At 44.6% G+C, this 21,674-nt stretch overlaps 1 protein-coding gene across 3 annotated transcripts in view; it reads right to left on the bottom strand.

The window, feature by feature from the left end:
• The window catches only part of LOC126526287 (MIF4G domain-containing protein-like), a 160,421-nt gene that overhangs the window by 20,909 nt on the left and 117,838 nt on the right, over positions 1–21,674 (bottom strand). The window contains exons 1-6 of one of the 3 annotated variants that reach the window (XM_055068113.2): positions 19,363–19,395; positions 14,723–14,796; positions 14,431–14,536; positions 13,884–13,898; positions 7,195–7,364; positions 4,926–5,091 (exon numbers count right to left, since the gene is read on the bottom strand). In XM_055068113.2, coding sequence (XP_054924088.1) covers positions 4,926–5,091; positions 7,195–7,364; positions 13,884–13,898; positions 14,431–14,521 — 442 coding nt within the window. In that variant the 5' untranslated portion in view covers positions 14,522–14,536; positions 14,723–14,796; positions 19,363–19,395. Of the gene's footprint in view, positions 1–4,925; positions 5,092–7,194; positions 7,365–13,883; positions 13,899–14,430; positions 14,537–14,722; positions 14,797–19,362; positions 19,599–21,674 lie in introns of those variants that run through there. The other 2 variants (XM_050174193.3, XM_050174194.3) reach the window with 2 other exon arrangements.

Consider the following 21,674-nt stretch of genomic DNA (forward strand, 5'->3'; position numbering starts at 1 on the left):
CGAAAAGAGGCATGGCTGTCACTTTCTGCTGCGCTCGAGAAAAAATCATGCCGCTCAGGATTACGCCGCATTAGCATCAAAATTTTGTAATCAAATGACCCCCAGCAAGTCAAGAAGCATATCGCCGGCTTTGCCGTCCGACAGTGCTGCACAGCGATAATTAACCGAAAATAGCGCCAGCCGTTCACTAGCGAGCTTACGTTTGGAGTCCGAGTCGTTTTATTCTGGCAAAGCGTATTCCTGAAAGTCTGTCGCATGTCCAACATGTGGACCTGCATTTTCGAACCAGTTTCAAAGAGTTTCGGTTTCAGTTCTCTCGTAAAATCCAGGCAAGGGGTGCTGCAGGTGTCCAGTGTGTAAGCTCGCATTGCCACTGCGTAAACTCACTCCCATGGCATCACCCTGCGTGGCTGCGTCACGAGAAAAGCGTTGTGCTCGAAACAATGCTGCACCCACACTTCAATTTAATATGAGGACAAGAGTTATGATTCTGAAGATTCTGAAGCCGATTCAAGCTCTGAAGGCAACGATGTTCTGAGTCAGCATGGGACAGCTGCAGCTGTTCACCGGCGAGTTTCCTTTATGGCCTTGAGCGGTCTCCTTCCTTGTGTGCGCTTATCTGCTGATCTTTTTGCACGACCTGAGAGCTCTACTGATTATCTTCAGGGTGCATACTTCGCTTGGTTATGACCTGCTGCCATCGGCAACAAAGAAACTTCCGTACACGCCACCTGTAGCACATCTCGGCCCAGCATTATGTATCAGCGCAAGACAGTTTAGAACGGCAGGAGATTTCTTTCTACTCTTCTCTTCAGAGGTGATAAGGACAATCTGAAAAAATTCTAACTGTTATTCTTGGATGCATAATCTTGTCGGATGCATAATCTTGTAGTTGCCCAGCTACGCTGGGAGCGATCAGTCCCAGAAGAGGTGCATGACTCTACATGAACTGGTTAAGTATGTTCCTTGGACTTCTCATCGGACCAGCTTCAGAAAATACCGAAAAGATGGAACTGCAATATGTGTTACAGGGCCCGCAAAGATGAACAAAAACCAAACAGGGGTTTTGTGGGAAAAGTGTGGAGTGCACCTACGCTTCACAAAATTCAGGAACTGCTCCACCGCATGGCATGAGCGATGAACTGGTCTTAGTTTCTTCTTTTGCATCCGAAGAACAGCAGTGTACTGAACATTTACTTTTTCAGACGCTATTCCTGGGTTATTTACCCTTGAAATTTATATTCTGAATTTCTTTTGATATTAATGTGTTCGTACATATCATGTCTTTTATTGTTGTTTTTATCAACTGGCAGCCAAAATGGTGCTTTCTAGAATTTTTATGTTTTACCTAATCAATTTTTTAGTTTGGCAAAGTATGTTTTCGGAAAGAGCATTTCATTACGTACAATATGCTATGCTGCAATGTGTGCTGGAATATCGTTTGTAGTGGTAAATAATTTTTTTCAGAGACCTCTAAAGAAACTACCATTTTCTTGTGGTAACGAAAGAGTTAATGGCTGAATTCAGCTTCCATTTTCCAAAATGCCTGTGTTCTTTAATATTCACTCGACAACTTTGGTGACATTGCCGCGAAACTTAGCAATTATTAATGACTGTCTCATTCTAAAGACACTCAAATTTGGCAATACTAGTCAACATTAACAAATTTTGTTAAAAAAGATCCTAATATTTTTTCCCATTAACACTTGAATGTTTTTATATGTGACATACTTTTATCCTGAATGTAAAAAACTTCTGCAACAGCTAGAGTGCCTTTAATGTAAGTCATCTTCAGACCTATGATGTTGCCAAGCCTTCATCAAGATATCAGAGATAACAGGTCTAAAACCGAGATATTAGCCAGAAAAGTTCACGTGTGAGAAAAAAAAGCAATAAACAATAGCTCTCTGGTTGGAAAAATACAGGCGAGGTGAAGCACATGTGTTTACACTTAGACGCAGGTTAAAGACGCTCAGGTAGTCAAAATTAATCCAGCACCCTTCATTATGGCATGCTCAAAACTAGGGCTCTTCCTTTTTGGGCTTTATCTTGTTTCCAAATGCAGACATTAAATGGACATTAAAAATAGAGGCTGATGATAAGACATTTCCCTTGAACAATCACAAGAAAACAAAAGAAATTTCGGGAACTGTTGTATGGGCATTGGTCATCAGACAAGGGGCTGAAATGTGACCATGAGGTAGTGCTGCCAACCTCTGAAGACAGATTTCCCCTAAGTTCGATAAAAAATTCCCTAGATTTCTCAAGAAGCCATTGTCCAGTTTGTCATATGGCTTCTGACGAGAAATTATTTTACTATGCAAATAGACTGCAAAAATTTCGTGCTAAAATTTATTGCTTGGATCTATTTCAAATATATAAATAAAATGTTACTGCACTCAACCCAAATCATCATCATCATCAGCCTGGCTACGCCCACTGCAGGGCAAAAGCCCCTCCCATACTTCTCCAACTACCCCGGTCATCTGCTAATTGTGGCCATGTTGTCCCTGCAGACTTCTTAATCTCATCCACCCACCTAACTTTCTGCCGCCCCCTGCTACTTTTCCATTCTCTTGGAATCCAGTCCGTAACCCTTAATGACCACCGGTTATCTTCCCTCCTGATTACATGGCCTGCCCATGCCCATTTCTTTTCCTTGATTTCAACTAAGGTGTCATTTACTCGCGTTTGTTCTCTCACCCAATCTGCTCTTTCCTTATCCCTAAACGTTATGCCCATCATTCTTCTTTCCATAGCTCGTTGCGTCATCCTCAATTTAAGTAGAAGCCTTTTCGTACACCTCCAGGTTTCTGCCCCGTAGGTGAGTACTGGTAAGGCACAGCTGTTATACACTTTTCTTTTGAGGAATAATGGCAACCTGCGGTTCATGATCTGAGCATGCCTGCCAAACGCACCCCAGCCCATTCTTATTCTTCCGATTATTTCAGTCTCATGATCTGGATCTGCGGTCACTACCTGTCCTAGGTAGATGTATTCCCTTACCACTTCCAGTGCCTCGCTACCTATTGTAAACTGCTGTTCCCTTCCGAGACTGTTAAGCATTACTTTAGTTTTCTGCAGATTAATTTTTAGACCCACTCTTTTGCTTTGCCTCTCCAGGTAAGTGAGCACGCATTGCAATTGGTCCCCTGAGTTACTAAGCAAGGCAATATCATCAGCGAATTGCAAGTTATTAAGGTATTCTTCATTAACTCTTATCCCCAATTTTTCCTAATCCAGGTCTCTGAATACCTCCTGTAAACACGCTGTGAATAGCATTGGAGAGATAGTATCTCCCTGCCTGAAGCCTTTCTTTATTGGGATTGTGTTGCTTTCTTTGTGGAGGACTACGGCGGCTGTTGAGCCGCTAGAGATATCTTTCAGTATTGTTACATACAGCTCGTCTACACCCTGATTCCGTAATGCCTCTATGACTGCTGAGTTTTCGAGTGAATCAAACGCTTTCTTGTAATCAACGAAAGCTATATAGAAGGGTTGGTTATGTTCCGCACATTTCTCTACCACCTGATTGATAGTGTGAATATGGTCTATTGTTGAGTAGCCTTTACGAAATCCTGCCTGGTGTTTTGGTTGACAGAAGTCTAATGTGTTCCTGACTCTATTTGCGATTACCTTAGTAAATACTTTGTAGGCAACGCACAGTATGCTGATCTGTCTATGATTTTTCAAATCTTAGTGGTTAGATTATGTTGGCGTTCTTCCAAGATTCCGGTACACTCGAGGTCATGAGGCATTGCATATACAAGATGGCCAGTTCCCAGATCAACCCAAATATGATGTCACAGTTTTAAGCTAACACAGCTGCACTTGCAGCCATATTCACAGAAGCATATGTCAGCAGATTTATACTTTGCTATACATGCAAAACAAGATTTACGCTGAACCTCTTTGCAATAATAGTATGGAACATTAGCACCGCACCTCTATAACAGAGTGAACCAGTATCAGGACAGTGTGCTACTTCACAGCACCAATGCAAAAGATGTGCAGTAATTTTTTCTTGCATGCCACGTAACTGGAGCAGCACAACTGCACGTAGATGTCATTTGCAGTGAAGCATGCAGATAAGCAGACTAATGTATCCTTTGCTCCATGTCAGAACTAGCCCAAACACACCACCATTGCGACTTCTGTCAAGGTTGTTTGGCCTATGGACTGTTCCTGGCAAATTTTAGTATACAGGTGCATCAGCACCTTTGTCTGGTGTTGAAGAATAAATTTGTTTTGCCAGCCACAGATCAATATTTCCTTCAATGTGCACAGAAATTGACAGCCCAGCAGCAACAGGAGCAGTGCTTCGTTAATGAGCCCAGCACATTTCCACCCTGTCATTTGCTCGGCAAGATGCTTTCTCTGCACTGCTGTACAATCAAAAGTCATACTTCGCATGGTAATGCAGAGATAATTTAAGGTTAGTGAAATCAAAATATGACCTTCACGGTAGCGGTTCCACTTATTGATCGGTCGTCGTGTCGCCACAGCAGTGGTTGCGTTTTAGCACAAAATTTCCCTACATTTCAACAACATTCCCTATATCCCTAAACAAGACCTGTAATCTCCAAACTTAGACAAACTTCCCCGAGGTTAGCAGCACTGCCAGGGGGTGAGGCTCTTGCCATCACCAAAGCTACGTGGGTGAATGGCGCGAACAACGCACAGGTCGACATCACACAGAGACAAGCGCTCGCCCCTGCCTAATGTTGTACATATTACTATACTTTAGGCCATGCAAGCTTGCAACAAATAATGGAATGCCAACTAGCCTGATCTTCCATGCCAACCTTGTTTAGCTGCCCTTTGGTGGAAGCTTATCTGCAGAGCATGGCTGCTTATGAAGCCACCTGACTGCACTCGGCCGACAGAAATGCGAGCGGTGTGTGAAAAGCGAATGTGGGACTCACCGTGCAGCGCCTTCTTGACAAGGCCCTGGTACTCGGCGGGAAAGGAGGCGTTCGCGGGCACCGGCTCATCGTGCGAGAAGCTCTTGGAGCGCCGCAGCGAGCTCTTGCCAACCACCGGCGGGTCCTTTGTCGACGACGGCAGTGAGGAAAGCACCACGGGCGGAACCTGCGTACGCCACAGCAAGACTGATTAGGTTGTGCACCACAGTGAAGGGTCCATATTACGTTACTATAGGCATTGCCAGTATTGCAACACCATTTCTGAAGAACGCTTTACGGCAAGACAAATTTGGACTACGGCTAAGCATACAAAAGCGCCTCCACCATATGGGAAAAGGGCTTCCATTATAACAAAGGTGTTTTAATAAGATTCACCGCAACACAGAAGTGTACTGAGGTGAAGCGTTTTGGACAATAGGCAGAGTTGATTAGAGTAAAATGAAAAGTGCAATTACCTACAGCTATTCAGTGTGCCAACGCAAGAACGTGCACACTGGGTGCTGGCAGGCTTCATGGTACAATAAGTCATTACATCTATAACGAGGCTTACAGTTGTCACTGTAAAACATGCGGTTCCGCATGGCACGCAAAACAATCTGAATAATTATGCCGGCGACAGCAAAAGGAATTAGTGTAGGTGGCTTTTCCCCAAATAACCTCTAACTGTGGAGAAGCTAGCTTTCAAAAACACTTACAGAGTTGCTTTTGCATGCACGCACACCGAGACAGATTTAGGGGCATCTGGCAAGTCACATATACGCATCTTTCATATAAAATGACGTAGTGGCCATGCCCATACATGCTGCCCACTAGCTGCTCCCAATGGGTGAGTTTCTAAACTCTGTATCACGTGCTTTGTAGTGCTGACGTGTGCAGCATGTATGCTAAGAGGGGCTCTTGAGGCAGAATAACATTATCTGCCACAGGGGTAGCTTCTTTTTTTATCTGTTAGTAAGAAAATAAAGACCACGAAATCCAGCAATACCTATTCCCATAACACGTAAGAAAGCTTGAAACTTGCAGCAAGTATGCAGACAATGTGAGCATTTTATTCACCCGACGGTACTTGCCAACTCCCTTAGGTACAGGAAGCTCTCGCAAAGAAAGTCCTCTGGGCGGTCACATTCAAGGTGCTGAATCGCCAACCATCGATTCTTTTCAGTTTTCTACGACTGTTCCATTTCTTGTCAGGCGAAAGCTGCACATCGGATCCTGCAGGGTGCTGCATCACACCCACCCTCGCCATACCCTTCACTTCTCCACACGTTCTACGTTCCGCCAAGTTGTCCAGGGTGTGTCATTGGTCTCTTCTTCGACTCCTGCGCATCATTCTGCAAATCCTATGGGAGGCTCCACTCCTGTATCGGTGCGTGTTTAAAGTGATGATCCTCAACAAACGGCACAAGTGATGACTGTTGTGAAGAGACAGATGAGAGGGCATGTTCATCCAATTTTGAGCACGTAACTTTTGTTCGCAGTAAAAACAAGGTGCTATACGAATTGATTCAGAATGGCATCACCCTTGGCCAGCGGCAACCTTTAATGCGAGGCATTCTCGTCACATGCAGACCGGTTTTTCCTGCCGGGTACCAAAGGGTTTTCGTGGACCGACCCAAAGGCAGTACATGCAGTCTAACACAGCATCTCAAACAGTGACCTATGATTGCATTTGGAGCACACAGCTGTTATAAACTCCCAGATAGCGCTCAATGTGGCCTTCAGACCCGGCAGAGCATCCATGTGCAATCACTTATTGCTTGACATATCTGCTCTCAGATTCTAAGCATATTGCAGTTGGGTTCTTTCACAAGTGTGTGTTCACGTCAGCAATGATGCACATTGGATCTAATTGCTCCGCCCTAACCGCTCAGTCCACCACTGAAGTCACCAGTGACGTCACCGGTAAAAACACAGTCGAAACCGCAATGAGCTGAACCAATGGAGATTGAGTAACTGTGTCAAGTTTATAGAGGTATCATATTGTACATACTCTAACAACATAAAATTGCGTACAACTATCATCTGGAACAATGCAATGTCATTTAGGTAAACATTTAATCTTAGCAGCATGCGGAGCATGTTTAGCTTCACAAAGTTACCACAGTTCACGAGTGCCCTTCCACTACAAAACGACAATGTTTTGCATTACGTAGTGCCAAATTTTTTCTGGTACAGTGTTTGCCTCATTCTAGTGCCGTTGTTTCTTCTCCTCCCAGCCAGACGTGTTTCAGTCGTGGTATTCTACGGCCACACGTGCAAGGGCACCCACCTGGAAGTGCACCGCCCTGGGCGCAGCAGGTTGCTGCTGAGAGGGCGCTCCGATGCCATTGGTGCCATTCATGAGCGCCGCCTGGTGGTGGTGGTGATGTTGGTGATGGTGGTGGTGGTGGCTACTGTTGCTTGGAGGAGGAGCCACGTCTTCGCTCGACTGAGGCAGGTCTGCACATCACGTGCCCAACGATTGCTCTGGTTTTGCGCAATAGTGCATCGTGCAAGAGCCTCACATTACAATTCGCATTAACATGACCAAGAGCATATTACTCCTTTTCTTTCGCTTTTGCACATTTTCACTTGGTTTTGCAGAAATTCACGCTTCCATGTAGCCTTTCGACTTCTGACATCTGCCATAAGGACATTTCCAGCCATCGTTTTCTTGTTTTTCATGTGTTACATGAAGTTCCAAACTTTGGAAATCATAAAACGTCAGCAAGTGTCAAAGTTTACACAATTTACTATAATAGTTCTTTCTACAAACCAGTTCTGGTACGAGGAGGTTGATGCATCATGAGATCATGATATTGGCTCACCTAATTTGTTCTTACAATCGCTGTGCGTGTTACACGCAAGCGTAAGCCGAAGAAAGTCGCGCAGAACATTTTTTTCTCTCTCTTTTATGACCGACATCATCGTACAGATCGAGCCTTGTTAACCAAGTCAATAAATTTTGTTCTGTGCGACCATTTGGGGAACAGCGCTAGGAATGTTTTCTATGTCGGCGAAATCAACACCAGAACTTTCTCTTATCCTCTTTAATATCTTCCTTTCCTTTCGGGCCCACCCATGTGGGCTGTCCGAACCATTTCGGTCAATCAGAGCGTTAATGGCAGATTTGGAATAAAAACAGACGAATAGTTTTACCTCGTCCCAGCTTCATTTCCATTTTTACAAGCAAACAACCGACTTTTCTTATATCTGTCAACATCTGGCTCTTATGTCAAGGTCTTATGCAAAACCCACTACTATTCTAACTATTCGCTTCAAAATTATTCAATACTAATTACTAGATGCTTCGACTTCGCTTTGAACCAAAAAACTTATATTCGTACAAGCCTAGTAAATTGTACACCTGACGGTAGCACGAAGCTACAAAAAAAATGCGTATCGGTTTCACACAAATAGTGCTTCACACTTCAAAAATTCAGCCTGGTTTGGGAATATAACACAGGACCAGTGCCTTTCTGGAGGAGTCGCTCTGCTGTCTGAGCTCGTCAGAACCGCTAGAAGATGTCAAAAGGCCCGGGACAAAGACGATATTTTCTTGAATTGGGAAGTTTTCTCTCGGAGAAGCTCGTATGACTTCATGTGTTGCTCGTGCAGCTCTCGAGTGAATGACAGTTTCATTTCCTTTTTATGTTAAGCTTTTTTTTTTGCGTGGCCATCCTTTCTGGAAAATGAGTTTGTCAAGCCCAATACAATTGCGCAATGTTTCACTTCAATTCAATTTCTTAGCAAAACATTTCAATATAACACATCATATATGCGGGCAGTGGTCCCAAAGGAAAAACTGTTCGCAAAATACTAAAGTTAGCACAGATTTCTCTTTGTCTCAGAACTAGTTGCTGAACTATTACGTATCTGCTCGGGCACAAATAGCTTTGTTAAGCAGATTACAGGAGGAATCAGCCAGCTGCAACTTTTTTTTTTAATGCATAAAATTTCTACGCCTACCCAACGAGGAAACCCATCTGACGTGCCTCCGTGCATCCATCACGTAAGATGATCGCTTTCAAGAGAGGGCCCGAAGCAACGAGCGAATTGATCTTTGTGCTGCCTTTTGCTTGAATGCAAACTAAGCGGCAAAAACAGAGCCCACATGAAGCTATCAGCATTCGGCGCACGGTCGCCATCGCAGATCACTTTCAAGACTGAGCCAGCGCAGCTGCGCCATACACAGCTGCTGCCGGAGTACGGTTGATCACGATTGATAATGGTTCGCATCGAGAGGAGGCAGCGTCATCAACCATGTCTACGTACGAGATCTACCATATGTGACGCTGTTCAATAACGTCACATACTACAGCACGGATCGGGCAGTGCTCATCTTCCACGAAGCAGCGGCATCCCCCAAATGCGCCATCATATAACACAATTAAGTGAACATTGCTACTACTTGCCTCTTCATCTCACGCTGGTCTCAGTCATCATTTCGGCGTTGCCACTGCGCTTCTCCGTTTGACGATTATGTTGCGGTGTTTCTCGCAATTATGCCACACAGAGCAGCATACGACGACGAAACAGCAGATGATTAGTAGCAAGTGGTTACGCATCATTTAGATAACTCCCACAGCAAATTCTGCATGTATTTTTTTCCCCTACCGTTTTTAATACCACAGACTTACAAAACGCTTTAACTAAAGAGCTCAAATAAGTTTTCCGCTATTGTGATATTGCAATAGGTGAACTAAGTTCCGACATTTTATGCATGCAGAATTAAAGTGCATAATCCATTTTATTCCTCATCATCTCTAATTTTTAGTCCAATTTCGCTTCTCCAACACCGAGTAGCAGGTGAGAGCTCATTCAGGCCAGCCTATCAGCCTTTCCTATTATAATAAGTCTCTCTCTCTCCGTCTAGTGTGAAAATTACATGAACGGCAATTTGTTCATTTCATAACCAAAACACGTTTTTCATGGCGCCATTTTTTTCTCGTGCTAAGCCATAGTGCTTCATGCAGCACGTGACCTAAGCGCATATAATGTTAGTTGCTGGAGAAATGCAGTGCATGCACCCATTGAAGCATTAACATGCAGCGACCACTCCATGAAAACAAGATGGAATAAAGTGGCTGTTCTTATGTTAGCCCTAACACTTTTATCCAACATATGCTATTTTGTTTGCAGACGGATCATGTTTATGTGCAGAATTCATGCAACACACCTGCCTACTAAAAAAAAAGGAAAAAAAGAAGAATGTTGCAAAATCCAGCGCTTTCTCAACCATAGCTTGGGCAACTGTTTATTTGTACTTTATTGCTGTTTATGTTTTCAACTGAATTTATTTTTTGTTGAAATCTCCCACCAACTTATTATGAACACCTCCAATGCAACATATGGTTGTCCACACTTCAGCCTTCGAGCTATTGGTGGCAGAGCAATGAAAGCAATGATACGGCAGCAGTGGCGTAGCGTAGCAACAGGGAGGTGGGGGGTGGGGGGGGGGGGTTGCAAGGAGCCAGTAGGGGCGGGGGGTCGTCTGAAGACACCCGGAAATTGTTGATATCCTCGCCTTCCTCGAGTACACCCGGGGGGGGGGGGGGGGGGACAGAAGACCTATGGGCCCTAGGTGCCAGACGACCTAGCTACGCCACTGTATGGTAGCTGAAGGTACTGGGACAAATACTGCGTTTCCGGGACGTCCTTAGAAATTCTAAGGTTTTACGTGCCAAAACCATGAATTGATTATTGATACACGCCGTAGTGGAGGACTAGGAAATAATTTTGACCACCTGGGGTTCTTTAACCTCTTTACTACAGAAAGACAAGGTCTTCCAAGCCAACTTCACATGGGTAGATGTACCTGGGATCTGGGTATCTTAATGTAACCACGTCAACAAAAAAACGGCCCTTTGGCACCTCCAGAGCATCGTAGCGAGTCGCAAGATGTATCAAAATGCAGATCTCAACGAGACAAGCAATAATTAGTCGCAGGTTAGGTAAAATTAATGGTATGGGCGAAATTATAGCACCAATATAGTCGAAAATAAACATTGCACTATACCCCTGTAAAGGGTGAATCGCCATAGACAGATATGTTGCGGAAAAGCCGCTGTACAAAACACTTTTGGAAAATCAAGCCCGTTCATTTAGACAAGCGGGGCTTGCACGAGGCATTTGTGCTTGGAAGGCGGCTTATGCGGTGCCCTCAAGCAGCAGAAATTGGTCGTTGAGTAGGTAAAATTAATGGTATGCACATAACTAGCGCCAATATAGAGAGAAATCAGCCATGCTGCACCATAGCCGGCTATCTCCAGGATTGGCCCACCTGGCCTCTTGGTCGAAAATGAACGTTCCTCCAAGTGCCGACACTAAAGAGTCCACGGTCGACGTAATATGCGACACAAATGAGATTTGAAATGAGTCGAAATGAAACATGAGAAAGACAGAGAATAGAGTTATAATCGACACTAAATCATGAAATCGTTTGAACCACCAAGTACGTCAGCCTTGTCTTCTTTAACGTCGACATTTTTAACAGCCTAAGGCGACATATGGTGCGTTCCTCAAGAAATAGGGTATAAGCAATGATTCAAGCTGATAAACATGCACGATTTGAATGTCTCGAAACTTTCGCAAGACGTACTTGGCTTCACAAGAAGTGTCTGCAAATGTGGAAAAACGGTGAAAGCCAATTTTTTTAACAGCGACTTCAGTGAGATATGGCATCTTACTTTGGTAGCGAAGTCCACTGTGGTCCGGCTGAGGAAGACGCGCCATTTTAATGTCTCACAACTTTTCATTCAGGAGTACTTGGCTTTAGAATAAGATGTCCAGTACATTGGTAGTGATAGGTTAATAATGTACACCTAAATCTAAGTGCACGACCATTTTGGCCCTTTGCCCGCATAGATATGCAGCCACCGCTGCTGCGATCGAACCCACAACAGAAGGAGCATGTGTATGCTCCTCGAGCTCACCAGCAGTGCTACGCCAATAGCCACTAAGCTGTTGCTCCCCGTACCGCATGTGGCTTCCACTGGTCGCAAGCACTGTCTCTCAAGCTGACCAGCAACGCAGAGATCTATTTCTTTGCATCGCGGCGGTATAGACAAAAGTGTGAACAACTGTACAGTTGCTAATACAGCTATCTAGTGCGCGGGATCTGTGCGCTTGTTTGCGCCATTTGCTAGAGATGCCACTGTTTCGTGAGCGAATTTTTTTCTTTATGCGCCCACTGTCGAATGGGAATGAGTCACAATAATTTGCGCTGGTTGCCTCAAAATAAGGACGGCCGAAGCGGCGACCGATTGGTCACACTTTAAGATTGACTTGACTACGTGGCAAAAGATTCCTCGAAGTTTTTTTTTTTTTTCTATGATGGGCACCCCGACAATGCTGGTGTTACCCAAAGTGACGAATAGCAAAAAAGGACGAACAGCGGTGAACTGCCAGATTATCGGCGGATGCTGAAAAGCAGCAGACGCCACCTGTTTCAAACTAATGTATTTTCTCCGCTAGACAGCGAATCGATACAGCAGCGTGTACACACGGCACTCGAGACAGATAATGCGTGAACTGTGAAGGGTTGTTCATTTACTGAGAAAAAATACACGAGGAGAATTCAGTGCAATTATAAGAACAATAGGTTTTTACTTCGTGAGAAAAGAAAAAAAAGGAAATTGACCAGCATGAAAATTTTCAACCTAAATCCATAACTTCGGCTGCTGCACAAGTGCTTAAATACCGATAAAGTATTTGGCCTAAGAGTACAACCTTGTACTGTCATCTCAGGCGCACATTTAAACCAGGTAAAATGGTGGAACGAAATGACCACCATTGTTTTTCAGTCGTGTGCGAACTCATCTACCTGGAGAGCAACAGCACTGAGCAAAATATTGCCCACATTTTACTGCTTCCTCTATTGGGATTATCGGCTGGTTTTGTGTATTGAATTGTAACGATGTGCATGGAAAATTCTGATCTTCGTACTCCCCAGGCCAGCACACTGCATCATGCGTATAGCTTTGGCATTCGCCTGTTATATTAAATCTGAAATCCCATAACCCTGTACTTACTCTATCTCTTCCCCGGTATAAAGCAAACGATGCTTCATGCATAATTTGATTACCTTCCTGGCAGACTGGTTATTCCACAGTGAATCTTTGTACGACATAAGCACACAAACAGCACAATGCCGTGTTATGCGTCTATGCTGTATGTAGCCAACTAGCTAACACTAATCCATATTCCTCGATGACTGCTACTGGTCTCGAAAATGAAACTCAATGGGAACCCAGTTTGGACATTGTAAGTAGAACTCCCACGAATGAAGTGATAGCCCTATATTACAGAGAGGTTTTGTCGAAACAAGAAACCACGCAGACATTCTTGTGACCTGAGCAATGTGAGCATGTGCAGTGAACTAGTGTAGTTGCGCAACGAAAAAAGGAATACATCAGCTCTGAAACAGATGAAAGAAGTGAGCACTAAATACCGTTGAGCTGCGCGCAAGAAATGGAGATGCAGAAGTTATGACGAATCGGTGTTCCATATCCAGAGGCGAGCATTTCACCACGAATATATCTTGCAGCAAAGTGCAGCACAAATTAGCATAGTCAGCCACGACATCGGCTCCGAGATTTCTAGTGCAGAGCAACCCACCACAACGAAGATCACGGAGGCCAACGGTTCCGTGGCTATGCGCCCTACAGTGCTTGCCAAATATTACATGCGATAATGTTCCTGTGTATGCTCCTGGAGCATATACAGCAAAATTATGATTAGAGCGAGCATAAAGGCGCTCAAGTCGCCGTTCACCATCTTCTCAGGGCTCAGAAATTAAAGGATCAGGAACTATTGATGATGCGGAACAAGAAGAAGGAAGTATTCTCTGTCAACTATTTGCACAGGTGCGCAGCTATTTGTTTTCGTTGCCCAAAGTACAGTAGCTCACCGCAGTGGTCACGTGAGTGCGTTGTTAGTTGCAAAAGAGAAAAAGAGTAAAGAGGCATAACTTCTCACCAGAAACCCTCACACCTGAGGTTCCACAGCCATAAGGTACGGAAGGCATCCAGATAGGACAGAAGACGGCCAAGAGGTGGCGGATTGTCAGAGATAAAAGAAAAAGAGAGGGTAATATTTTGAGGACACCACTTCCCAGAGCCAACGTTATTTCATACACCGAGCATACATTCTACATACATACCCCTCTTTGACCCCGTCCCCAAATGGTACACCGTAGATTAAATTGGACACTCCTGCCAAATATTGTATTGCTGGATTCTCTAAATAAATCGCTCACACTATTACTGCCATAATGACTTGGCGTTTGCCTACTTTTGAGCTGTGTGCAATATCTGCCAGAGTTGCACGCCAGGTAACAACCACACACCAGCGCTTACAGGAGCAATGCGAGTGTGTGACGCCACTTCGCAGTGTTCAAACTATCGTATCTGACTTTTCAGTGTCGAGTGTAATATTGAACTGAGAAAAGGATCACCCGCTACGATGTCGATCGTCTTTTTCTGCCTTCATTTCGAATAAACAAATAAACAATTTGGCGACTCACCGGGAGGCCGGTAAATCTCGATGGTCGGCTTGGTCGATTTGTTGGGCAGGCCGACTCGGCGCGCCAGTTTGGCAGTCTCAGTTCGCTTCATCGCGTCCTCCTTAAGCTGCCCACGATTAAGAGCAAAATACATACAGGACATTAACAGACAGGACACATGACAACGCAAGTGTCGGCTAAATGTGCGCCCCTTAAAGCACGCGCGTTTTCAAACACGCAATGGTGCTCTGTTGCGGATACACAGCTTCTGGTTTACAATACACGGCAATAGAGAATTAAGAACAAAACACACCTGCCGTGATGCATGCAGTCATGCAGTCACGAATCAAGTACGCCGGCACACCAGCAGATCAAAGAGTAACACATCTGAAAATGGAAAAAGTTGAGCGTCCACCAGAATGAAATTCCATGCCACAACATGCGCGAGAAGTTGATTATCACACAAACAAATTCTCAAACGCAACTGCTGTCTCTCGCCTACAAGAGTGTGAAGATTATGCCGGCATCAAACGTTCATGATATATGTACGAGTTGCTGCTCGTTCACGTTATGCGACCATGTTGCTACAACTTCACTAGATCATGCACAAAAACAGTAGTAAATTTCAGAATACGCATTTAGCGAAAGAATTTATTCAGTTCTCAGGTTGTAATGGAGGTGAGCAATGTCGCGGTCTTGCGGAGAAGTATCCAGTGGAAGTCCAATGCAAGGGCGAACGCAGCGGCTTCGACATTTTTTGTCGCGGATGTGTATTCCGAAAACATTTATGCGTGAATGTATACATTGGCCTCCATTAGACTCGTTAATCAAGTATTTAACACTTCAAGTGATAATCTTCACTCAACCAATGTGCCAGACACACCGAATGTAATGCCACACACCATGCCATTCGAACTTCATGGCATGGACAGGGCAAAAGCACGGTGCAGCAATCCATATCATTGGCACAAAAAAAGGTAACTTTAATCCTGTCGGAAAGATGCGACATAAGCAGACTGCCGACTGTGCAACATGGCTAAAGACATTAATTAGACATTTGCCACGAGGCAACCTCCACCCATGCATCAGCGCCTACCAAGAATTGAATGCAGCATTGACACCGACCACTGACGGGTCCACAAAAGGCAACCCTCCCCCCACCACCACCACTACCTGATAGCCTGAACTAATGATGAAAAGGGGCCAACATCAAACGATACCGAAGAAACGGCACCGACCTTGGATTACCAAGGTGCTATCCGGCCACATATTTCATACCATCGGAGGGGGGGAAGATGCTTCGGAGGTGGGGTGCAGCGGAGCATTGCGATAGCATGGGTCGTGGTATCGCAACTGATGGGACGATTGTGATTGGCTGCGATACAGTCATCAGATTCCCTAGTCGAGTCGCCTAGGGAAGACGACATTATTAAAAGCAGGGACTTTTCGTGCAGAGGCGCCGACGTGTCCTGATGTGAACTCCGATGTTTAACTTGCTCCTAAATGGAGCGAATTTCCCTAACTGGAGCCGTGCAACTAATGTAAAATAAACCCTTTTTTCCTTCATTCCTACAACTGGACGTATTCGTCGATGGGCTTGGTGGATTCCTTGCCCTCACGCCACCTCGAGCCGCAACAGTGCCGTGTCTTTCGATTCACGTTGGTGGCACTTTTACGCCTCAGACGCCCTAGCTGTTTGAGTCACACTGTGACGATCGGCACTGAACGGATGCCTGCAAAGGCTGAGAATGAGAAAACAGCCACAGCTGGGGGTCTTCCAACTCCTAATGTCCCATATATGTTCCCGCAATGTTTCAAGAGTATGCATTAACGACCACTCCAAAATTATGAAAGCAAACTCAGGCGCCAATTGGCAAAGTAAATGACTAGTCGCGCGTACGATTTCACAGTATTGCGAAAAGCTGTGATGTAATCGCAGTTTGGCAACTTTCACAAGAGTTTCTAAGAATAAAATACGACAGCTTTATTATTTTTTTAAAAGAACTACACAACATTCGTGCAGCTGCTTTAGGACAAGGCTGCGGACACCAGGTAGTGAAACAATGCATTTGTGGCCGAGCTGCAGGTGGCCTTGCAATCCTCTACTCGTAACACTCTCTGGACGCGCAACCCTAAGCATTCTCCAACACTCACGAGTAACAAAACTGCGCGAGAGTCAGAAACACTTACTTTCCATAAAGTGGAAAGTTGGGCTAGTTGGTGAGTGATCATCATACCTTACTGGTGAAGCAGCGCACTGACATGGACACAGTGAAGACAAACAGGAAAAGACGACACTCGCTGCACTTGCGACTATTTTATTTCAGAACACATCCTTCATATTTATATACCTGCGCACCCTCAGGCATCAAAGAAAATCAAGGCAAGATTAAAGGCATTCTTTTTAAAATCATTTGCCCGCGCATACTCGGGCGTCAAAAATATGGCACCTATCTATCATGGTGTGCAACCCTATCATAATTTGTTGCAACCCTAACAACCATTTCTATTTAAAAAAATTTTTCTTCTTTTTAGTGTACTCCCAAAAAGGCAACCTCACCATTGCTTAGATGTACAGATGGCTGACTGATACAACCCTCTCCCCTCTTGTGAATATGAAAGGCTTCGATTATTTCCCTGGTTAGCTGATCCTGGTTTCCCCAACCAAATTACGATAGGATTGCACACCATGATAGATAGGTGCCATATTTTTGACGCCCGAGTATGCGTGGGCAAATGATTTTTAAAAAATGCCTTTAATCTTGCCTTGATTTTCTTTGACGCCTGAGGGTGCGCAGGTATATAAACATGAAGGATGTGTTCGGAAATAAAATAGTTGCGAGTGCAGCGAGTGTCGTCTTTTCCTGTTTGTCTTCACTGTGTCCATGTCAGTGCGCTGCTTCACCAGCAAGGTATGATGACTTACTTTCCATTAGATGCATACCGTGGTTTAGTACTGTGTTACCTGCACTTCTCCAAGCAACCAATATGAAAACTCTCAACCCGAGCTGTCAAATACAGTAATGGGTGAAGAGCCTGACAGAACAATGAATAACACCCCCAGTGAAGTCTCACAACAGCATTAGCTTGTTATGCAGTGAGTGACGACATAGTATATCCATACAAAGAACGTGAGCAGTTTACTATAGTTGAAGTCATTATTTATCGGCAAATAAATGCTGTAGGGCCCACAGTACCTGCAGGAGGTTGCATCGCTTTCTCCATCTGTTAAACTGCGTGAAAGACGTCTAACAAGTTTTGGTTATAAATGAGCAAACTAATTATAAGCACCGAAACTTTATCACGAAGAGCAGGAGGGCATAGCCATTACCCACATTCGGGACTAATTACTTTTGTTTACACCTTTACCTATATCAGCGACCGGGATGCAGAGAGATTTTCCTGGAGAAAAGGTGCGCTCGCTACTTTCCTGTCGAGAATGCTGTGTCACGCTGATAACGCACAAGCTGTACGTGACCTGGAAGCACCGAGCTTGGAGCGTTAAAGAAAGAAAATGCGGAAAAGACAGATGATTATTATTGTGGGACAAGATAAGCCCCAAAAGGTGTACATTTTCTTTAAGAGTACTGTTTCTTTAGCTCAAATCTGCGCATACACTCTTAAAGTTTGCACCCTTTGGGGCGTATCATGTCCCACAACAATAATCATCTGCCTTGCTCACATTTGCTTTGTTTAACGCTGCAAGCCTGGTACTTCCAGGTCACAAACAGCATGCATGTTATCAGCATGGCACAGCATTCTCGACAGGAAAGTAGCAAGCATCGAGTTTTCAAGAAAGGAAACGCTAGCGAGGCAGGTGACAATTATTGTTGCAGAACAAAAAAAGGCTTTAAACTGCTTTCAGAGGCTACATTTCCAGGTAAACAACTTGTTTTAGTGCATCACTGTTCTACATACAGTAACAGATGTTCATGAATACGCCACTAGTGAGGTGGCTGGTGTGGTCGCTTGAATGCAGAGAATGCGCGACACCAGGATAAACCACTGGTTCACTCGAGCCAAAGTTTCGCACAGGGCACCACTGTTGTCATCTGCCAACACCACACAAAAAACGCTGTGGGGACGGTTGGTGTTGTATACCATACAGATAGCCAAATATGCCAGGCTGCTATGTGAGCATGTGCTATGCGACTATTTGTCGCCGCCCTGTTTTGAAGAGAATGCCAACAAAAGTCGCCATAATCATCTGCAAAACCAACATTTGTTGAGTGGCATTGCAGTAGACGATGCGTAGTTTGCATTAATTGTTGACGAAGCAGGCAAGTATGATGCACATGAACGTGGCATTAAACTGAACCTAACTCGAAACATGAAATTTCGGCAGGAGGGCGAGCCAGTGGTTTCGCTGGAATATTCCCCTGCATGCCTCACGCTCCTTTTCATGGAGCACTCGGCATATTCCTCGCTAACACTAACTTTCCTGCCTACGCAGAAGCAGCATGGTAATCTAGAATTCAACAAAAGCTCTTCTGATCAGGCAGAATCTTACGAAAAAGTGAAAAATTGTTATTTGACGTTTACACAGAACATACTGAATGAATAATTTTGACTCGGTCCTCGACGTTTTGCTTTCTGCAAGCAGCAGCACATATAGACCGTTTTCTCAGCGAGGAGGAACGCAGCCTCGAACCAGCGCCCCACGCCACTCCTCCTGGCACTGGTATGTGCGGATTCTATTTTCTCCCAGCAACAGCTAGGAAAGGTAGCAGTTTAATAGTGAATTAGTGCGATTCTAATGCATTGTGCCTGGAATTTCTGCGATATCAGATGACTCAAGCGCGACATCTTGCCACTCATCGTCAACAGCACATTCACCGTACGGTGTCTAGTGTGATGCCACATATACCAGGATGGCGCCGGACAAAAGACGGCACTGTGATCGCAAAATGGCGGTGCCGTCAACAGTCTATACACGTGTCAATGCCGAGAGACCTGGTAGTGCCGCTGGATCTGGTTCTCCTCGATCTTCCTGAGGAAGCCGTGCTCCATGTTGAGGCCCGGCGAGGGCACCACCGCTGCCGCCGCGTCGTGGCGCTGCTCGGTGCCCAGCATGTCTCGTGGTGCTGATGCTCGATTTCTTGGCCCCGCCGCCGGTCACCGGGCGCCGCCGCAGGAAGCGCTGCTGCTGCTGCTGCTACAACCGGGGGCCGGGAACCAAGTCGTCGTGTCTGCGTTAAAAAGCTCGCACTGTTCATTTGTTCATTTATTCATTGCTGATGAACGTTTGCGTTTGATGAACCTAACCTACCTACCTACCTACCTAACCTACCTACCTACCTTACCTACCTACCTACCTACCTTACCTACCTACCTACCTTACCTACCTAACTACCTTACCTACCTACCTACCTACCTACCTTACCTACCTACCTACCTACCTTACCTACCTACCTACCTTACCTACCTACCTACCTACCTACCTTACCTACCTACCTACCTTACCTACCTACCTACCTTACCTACCTACCTTACCTACCTACCTACCTACCTTACCTACCTTACCTACCTACCTACCTTACCTACCTACCTACCTTACCTACCTACCTACCTACCTACCTACCTACGTCTTGGAACTCTCATGGTCGTTTCGTTAACTTGGTATGTACCAAAATTGGCATAACGTGACAAGAGTGCATGACAAATATACATGATAGGTCATGACACGAATGTCATGTAGATTGTGAAGCAGCCGTCTACGTCATTGGTATGTACCAGAAATGGCATAGTATGAACAAGAGTGTATTATGAACACAAATGATCGGTCGTGACATGACATGTAGGTCATGAAATAGCCGGTTTGGTGCTCTCATGGCCATTTCGTTAACTTGGTAGGCTCTCCCCACACTTTTTCACATAAGATCAATTCCCACAGGGCATGGGATCCGCCGGCTTTCCTTTATAACCCACAGTGCCTCATCGGCATTACAGTGTGGGCAGTGGGGACAGTACCTCAACAGGTACGATATACAGAGACAGTTTGCACGTAGAATATTAAAACAAAGCACATGAAGAACACAAACATTATGCAAAAGAAACCGTGCAGCTAACAGCACGAAAACAACGACAACAACTCGACATCGGTATAACCACAGCCGACACAAGGTTACATAGCAGGGCCACAAAAACCAGGGACCCGAAAGAAGGTTAGAAACATTCAAGTGTGAAGGATTGAAGAGCGATTCATGTTCACACGCAAAATATACTATAGCAAGGGAGCCACAAAGAAACGAAATTAGCGCAGCGGAAACACTACAAAGGAAAGGGAGCACCACATGACAATCTTGAGGCCTAGTAATAAAAAAAAAAGAAATCGGGTGGGATCCATCAGGTACGCAGCCTCAGTGGGGCACGTGAAACGTCTTGTGCATCCAGCAGAAGGTGTAGGGCACCGAGATATGGAAATGACAATCAAATATGCAAGTTACATTTATATAAGCAATAGATAATCTTACATGGCTATCTTATGCTCGAGCTAGTGAGGGTCTTACGGTCTAATTTTGCAATCGTGCTCGCTCCCTATTCGTAGTGGGAGCGTTTGTCTTGCAGATGGTGTTTAGGCACATGGGTAAAGAAATTTACCTACTGAAAAAAAAAAAGGTTGAGGCACTGGTGCAAAGTATATCTTCCTCCCAAGATGCCAATCACAAACCAGTCTTCGCCCACTCTTCGAGCGCCGACGCATGACACCGTGGCATCTTCCAGCCTGTGAGGACAATCACAGTGTCCTGGTACCTATAGATATTGCGGTCTAACAAAAAAAAAATGTTTGCTGCACTGCACTAATAAAATACTAAGTATTGACAAGCATAATCAAGCTCAAGGTAGAAAACAAGTCACTTAGAGAAAAAAAAAAGAAAGAAAGGACAACAACAATTAACACATACACGAAATGGTCACAATAGAAGCTGCATTTCAAAACACGTTAGACTTGCGGTCTGTTCTGAAAGTTTCCCAAGCATTATTATTATTAAATCTGTGTAGGAGAGTGAGGCATCATGGGTGATGGCCACTACTCATTCTCGCTTAGGTAAACAATATATTAAGATAGGCTGGTTCAGACAAATTAAACGAGCAAATATAAACAAGACAATATTAAATCAAAGTATGTTCATACAAAGTTTCAAGTGGCAAATTTCACCTCTGTACATATACAATTTGTCCCACAAGTAATGACAGGTCTAAAGAATGAAATAAAGATAACATTGTATGGCCAACACTTCAATTTTGCATCTTTAAAGTAAGCA

The sequence above is a fragment of the Dermacentor andersoni genome, chromosome 8, assembly GCF_023375885.2.
Source record: "Dermacentor andersoni chromosome 8, qqDerAnde1_hic_scaffold, whole genome shotgun sequence".
Classification (NCBI taxonomy): domain Eukaryota; kingdom Metazoa; phylum Arthropoda; class Arachnida; order Ixodida; family Ixodidae; genus Dermacentor; species Dermacentor andersoni.